Genomic DNA, 5,533 nt, shown 5'->3' with positions numbered 1-5,533 from the left:
AAAAAAAAAAAAAAAAAAAAAATCAAGAAAAGCTTGTTCCAAAAAGCTGAAATAGCTCACAGGTGATTGAGTTTAATTGAATAATGTATTTGTGGATTATACAATTATAATTTTTATTAAAAGAATAACTCACCTCTTTGACATTTGGCATGGGGTTAAATCCACACTGGTTGCAAACCATGCCCTTGCATTCAGTACACTTGCTGTAGTTTGGGGGATTTTTAGAGCCCACATTCAGCACCATGTTGCATATGGGACAGGTGGACTGGCCTCCTTTTGGAGCACTGGGGGAGACTGATGTCTTTGGAGCCTCTGGAGTAGAGATTTCACTTTTGCTCTGCACTGGAGTCGGAGACTTCGTCTGATGAAGCTGTTTCTGTTTCCTGTCTTGCTCCGACTCCTGCACAGTCGACGGTTTGGTCTCTTTTGTGGGCTGCATTTTAGGAGAAACTGGTGGTGTGACTTTAGCTTCGTCCTGAACAGCAGAGGCTATCAAGGTAGACGCAGAGCTAAATATGGAGGAACCAAAGCCGAACATCTTCCCAGTCACTGAATCTTCTGCCTTTGTGGGTTCCATTTTAGCACTAGCAAAGCCAAACAAACCTCCTGACTCCTGCGGAGGAGCTTTACCTGCGCTACCTTGTTTTTGTCCCGTCTGACTAGTCTGTTGTGGTTGTTGTGAACTTCCTTTCCTCTGAGTGTCAGGAGTAGTTTTCTGAGGAGGTGCTGGACTTGGTTGTTTTGGATTTCCTGGTGCTTTTGCAGCTCCATCTTTGGCTGGCCCACTTGTTGATTTAGACTGCACGTTCTGAGGTGAACCTGGCGCTGACGGTCCTTTTTTGGCAGGTTCAGTTTGGTTTTGTGGAGCTGAGATTTTGTTGGGTGGGGGTTTTTTCATAGGAGGCCCTGGCGACACAGACGTTCCTTGAGCTCTCTGTACTTGGCAGGTAAGACAAAGCCACTCCTGACCCTATATGAAAAGACGAAAAAAATAAACATCAGGATAAATAATATATTTAAACAACAAAAAAGCTAAATCTAAAATTGAGACACAATAAAATTTCTAAGAACATTAAAGACCCACTATGATTTAAAAAAAATATATTTATTTTTGGTCTTTTTTACATGTTTTTGTGGCATTTTGATAATAATGGAGGACATGTATATTGAGAACATTAAGCTCAAAATTGCATTTTAGTATTTATTTTTTCAAATTGCTGTAAATCAGAAGCAGACAAAAAAAACAAGCTGGCTCAAAACAGTATGGTTGGACAGTTCAAATATTTCTCACCATTTTTGTTTCACTGGTAATGTTGGGTTGGGGGTGTGAGGGGCTGTAAGCTAGCAGGAGAGGGAATGTAAATAGATACACTAAGGCCAAATCTGAATTCTACCCCTCCGGCTCCTCTACCCCTCCTACTGTAGGGACATTAGAAATGATAGGGATGTTTGAAATAGTTTTTTTAAAGGCTAACCCTCGTTGCGGAGAGACACAGAATTTGAAGACGCCATTTTTCTATAACTCTCGTTTGAAGGGGTAAATTTAGGGGGAGGGGAAGAGTTTTGATTCGTCCTAACTCTCCACTATTGGTGACGGAGTTGCTTTGCGGGGGTCCCGCCCACAACTCAGAGGTGAATTTATAATGAACTCCTGCTGCTCTGTAGAAATTGTGTCCTAAAATTAACACAGGTTTTTGGATTTTGCCTAAAAATGTCATAATCATAACTAAAAATAGATCAAAAGATGATTGGAGTGGGATTTTAAATGTTAATGATATCAGTTTTAATCATACATTAGATTTAAAGAAAACAGGAGCGGTAAAATTTTCTTTTAAGAAGAATATAAAGCAAAATTAGTTCAATAACTGTAGTATGTTGTTGATAAGAGGAGCTTTACTTACATCAGAGTCAGGAGGGCTGAAGCCACACAAGCTGCACACCTCACTTTTGCACTGTGTGCACGTTCTGTGGTTCGGCGGCTCCTTGGAGTGCACATTGAGTTCTGTTGTTTTACACACCGGACACAGCGGTTGAGTTTTTGACTGAGATCTGGCTTTGGTTGCTGCTCCGGCTGACTTTAGGTCAGGTGTACCTGCTCGCTTTACTTCCTGCTGTTTATCAGAGGGCTGCTGCTTGATGCCTTCTTTTTGAGGTCCCACCTTAGATGAAGTCTGTTGCTGCTTCCCCACTTCTGCCCCAACCTTTGTTGCCCCTTGTGCTCCCGTCTTTGTAGAATCTTTTTGCTGCACACCAGCTTTTTGCTGCATGTTAGGTTTGGGTGACACCTTTGGAGATTCTGCTTGTATTCCGCTCTTAGCCGTGGCCTGTTGTTGACCTCCAGGCTTTGGAGAACCTTGCTGCGGTGGAGCCTTGGGCTGCTCTGTCCCTGTATTTGAGCTCTGTGCTTGCCCCACAGGCTTGCTTTTGGGTCCAGCCTGCTCATCTCCCCGCAGTTGTGGCGATCCTTGCTTTGAAGCCGGCTGGGACTTTTGCATAGAGGGTCCCTGGCCGGGTTTTTGGGAGCTTTGCTGTTGCTGAGAGTCTTTGCCAGGACCTCCTCCAGGCTGCTGTTCCCCAGAGAGTTTCTTCGCTTGCTGGGGAGGGGCTTTCTTGTCTCCCTCTCCATCATCTCCGAACAAGCCAAACTTATTCACAGCCGAAGACACAGCACTCAGGGGGTTAGCCCCACTAAGAAACTTGGAAGAGAACATAGCTGGGTCGTCTTCCTCCTCCTCCTCCTCCTCACCAGTGCTGGAATCTAAGGTACTGTCAGAGTCAGAGGTATTGCCGTCTCCCCTCTGCACTGCACCTCCAGCAGAGGCGTGGGCTGGAGCCGCACCTGTGGAGAGGGCATCTATGGCCCCTCTGCTGCTGCTCGTGCTGCTGCTGCTGCTCCCAGGGCTCTCCTCAGGTTCAGCATCTACATCCGACTTCCTAAAAGCAAACACACAAAAAAAGAGGGAGATGAAGAAACTGTGGACAACTCTGTGAATTCCAATCAAATCTAGTGCACCTAAAGATAGATGACACCCATGAAGATGATTTTCCTTAATGCCATTTTTGCACCTTTTTTTGTTATCTCGAACAACACAATCAAAAAAAACACTTGTATGGCATAATGATCCCCTTTTCATTTACAGCACCGGTGCACTGAATGTTGCTTGGAGGACCATGAAGATTGCATGTGACGCTCTGATGATCACGCGCCGTTTTCAGAGAACCCACTGATCCGGAGATGCAGTGTGCAAGAAAGGGCGAGGAACGGCTCCTAATAGAGCCAGCTTCCACAAACCTGTTTCAAAACCACGTTTTAGTGGATTCTCGGCCCACAAAATCGCAACGTGAAGCATTCTCACTGCAAAATGACTGGGTGATCACGTTCCAAGTGGTGCAGACTGTCAAGGGGTGAGAAATGTTCCTGCAGGACAAGTAAACACAGGAGAAACTGCACCTCTGGGTGAGGGCCTTCAAAATAAAGCGAATTTAGTGGGTAAAAGCAGAATACAGGAGGTCTGCAAGTAAACAGCTGGATTGAATATTGAATGTGTAGCTTTTTTTTCTGCCATAGGCGTGAATGCTTCATATGATCCCATCTTTCCACAGATGCACATCCTGCCAGGGATAACACCATTTCAGAACGGACAGTCCTGCAGAGACTGGTAGCCCACGAGTGGAGGGTTAGAACAACATAAAATCAATTAAAAATAAGACACAAGGAAACCACGTTTTCACCAGTTTGTTTGCCCTTGACTCAGAGGCAGAAATAGTCGAAATGTTTGCAAATATTATTCGAAAAAATCAACCTTCAACGAAGCAAAATCCATGTCATCCTTGTAATTCCACGCTTATCCTCCCCCCTCCCTCCCTCCTCCGCCGAAGCCGAGCATCCTTCACCCTCCACGGTCACAATGTCAAACGCCCAAACCGCGACGACCAGCGGGAACCGGAGGAGAGAGTACCGTGTGTTAGCGGCTCGTCGGCGTCCCCATCTTCCCCGCAGCTCCGCTGATCTACCCCCGCTCCGAGTCCGTGCGTCTGTCGCCGCGGGATGGGGGGCACGCGCGCAGGGCAGCGGCAGCGGCAGCCTCCACAGCGAACGGACGGCCCCGCACTCCGCCTCCCACCCCCGGTGCGCATGCGCCGCATCTGACAGGTGATCACGATAAATATCACGCACGGAAATTGAAATTAAAGGGACAAGCGATTTATTTCCCGCCCCATACCCCCCCCGCTCCTAAAGTCACGTGCGGCGACAACTGAGGGATTTGCCCCCCCACCCCTCCTGATCCTGACAGACTGCGCACATCTGCACTGGATAAGTGCGCCGTGTGAATTTGATGGTCGTGAGGAGTCAGGCAGAACCAGGAGACACGAGGATTACATCCTCAACATATCCAGAAGCATCTCCCAGCCCTAATCATGTTTGTGGATATAAATCAATAATATCTGCTGAGCCAATTAGTGTTTGTGAATTGATTATAGATCTAAAGTCTTCATATTTTATGCATTTTCTCTCCACTTGCATGCCAGGACATTATTAGGTGGACTGAATACAGCTTCCTGTTTTTTTTTTGTTTTTTTTTTATTTATTATAAGGACCTTTTAATCTCTCTGATCTAATAAAATGAAATGAAGAATCTTGCAGGTACGCAGACATATCTTATTTCACATTTCATCTGACTTTATTAAGTACCACCCTCAAGTGGTTTAGACAAAGGAGAAAAGAAGAGAGAGCATTGCATTCAAAAAGCGTTGCTTTTTTCTCCCCTCTCTGCTTCTTTTACCTGTTGCTTATTAGATTGAAAAAGCAAAGTGTTTGGACCACAAAATGCACACAGACTGAAGGGAAAAAAACAAGCAAAAAAAGAGCAATTTGGATCAGACTGATATACCCACTCCAATGAAAATCGTATTTTACATCAGAATAAACAGGCTGTGATGTAGGTCCTACAACATTGCTAGCCGTTTGTTGCTCTGGTATTGTTAGGTTAGGGTTGTGAGGGGCTGTAAGCTAGCGGTGCTCGCATTGGAGCTGTAACGCTAGCCGTGGGAACTAAGAGTTAATCTGTGCCAACACTCTCGCCTTCAATTTAGAAGCAAATTTCTAATTAAATCTACTCTAGATTTAGAAAGTACGTTGAAGAAAACCACATAACCTCTTTAATTTTGCTCAAAAATGACATTCATTATTAGAAGACCACTGGTGGTGAAGCTTTTACAATAAGTCAAAAGTGATTGGAGTGAGACGTGTTCCTGGATACTGTTACTGTTGAATCAGACCTAACAGAGCTGTACCAACCAGGCCTTCAAGATCTAACACCATGTCAGTGCTACTATATAATTGTGTTTTAAGATAAAATATTGTAAATATAGATACATTGTAATAATGGAAAAATGTATACACTCAAAACTTGATTTAATGTTATGCTTCATGTAATATTTCCCCTTTTTTTGTTTCAATGGTTTCAAAAATTTCAGTTTAATTTCCAGTGATGATTCAAGCATCCTTTCATGTCCTCACACTTGCATTCAG

The 5,533-nt window shown here is 44.5% G+C and overlaps 1 protein-coding gene across 3 annotated transcripts in view; it reads right to left on the bottom strand.

The window, feature by feature from the left end:
• pclob (piccolo presynaptic cytomatrix protein b) overlaps positions 1-4,263 on the bottom strand; it is a 59,703-nt gene extending 55,440 nt beyond the window's left edge. For 2 of the 3 annotated variants that reach the window (XM_024280884.2, XM_036212436.1), the window contains exons 1-3: positions 3,960-4,262; positions 1,902-2,934; positions 134-970 (exon numbers count right to left, since the gene is read on the bottom strand). In XM_024280884.2, the coding sequence (XP_024136652.2) occupies positions 134-970; positions 1,902-2,711 (1,647 nt within the window). In that variant the 5' untranslated portion in view covers positions 2,712-2,934; positions 3,960-4,262. Of the gene's footprint in view, positions 1-133; positions 971-1,901; positions 2,935-3,959 lie in introns of all 3 variants that reach the window. The other variant, XM_036212437.1, reaches the window with a different exon arrangement.
• Positions 4,264-5,533: the final 1,270 nt, after the last annotated feature.

This window comes from Oryzias melastigma, linkage group LG6 (genome assembly GCF_002922805.2).
Source record: "Oryzias melastigma strain HK-1 linkage group LG6, ASM292280v2, whole genome shotgun sequence".
NCBI classification, from domain to species: Eukaryota; Metazoa; Chordata; class Actinopteri; order Beloniformes; family Adrianichthyidae; genus Oryzias; species Oryzias melastigma.
This window is presented reverse-complemented; position numbering and strand designations above follow the sequence as displayed.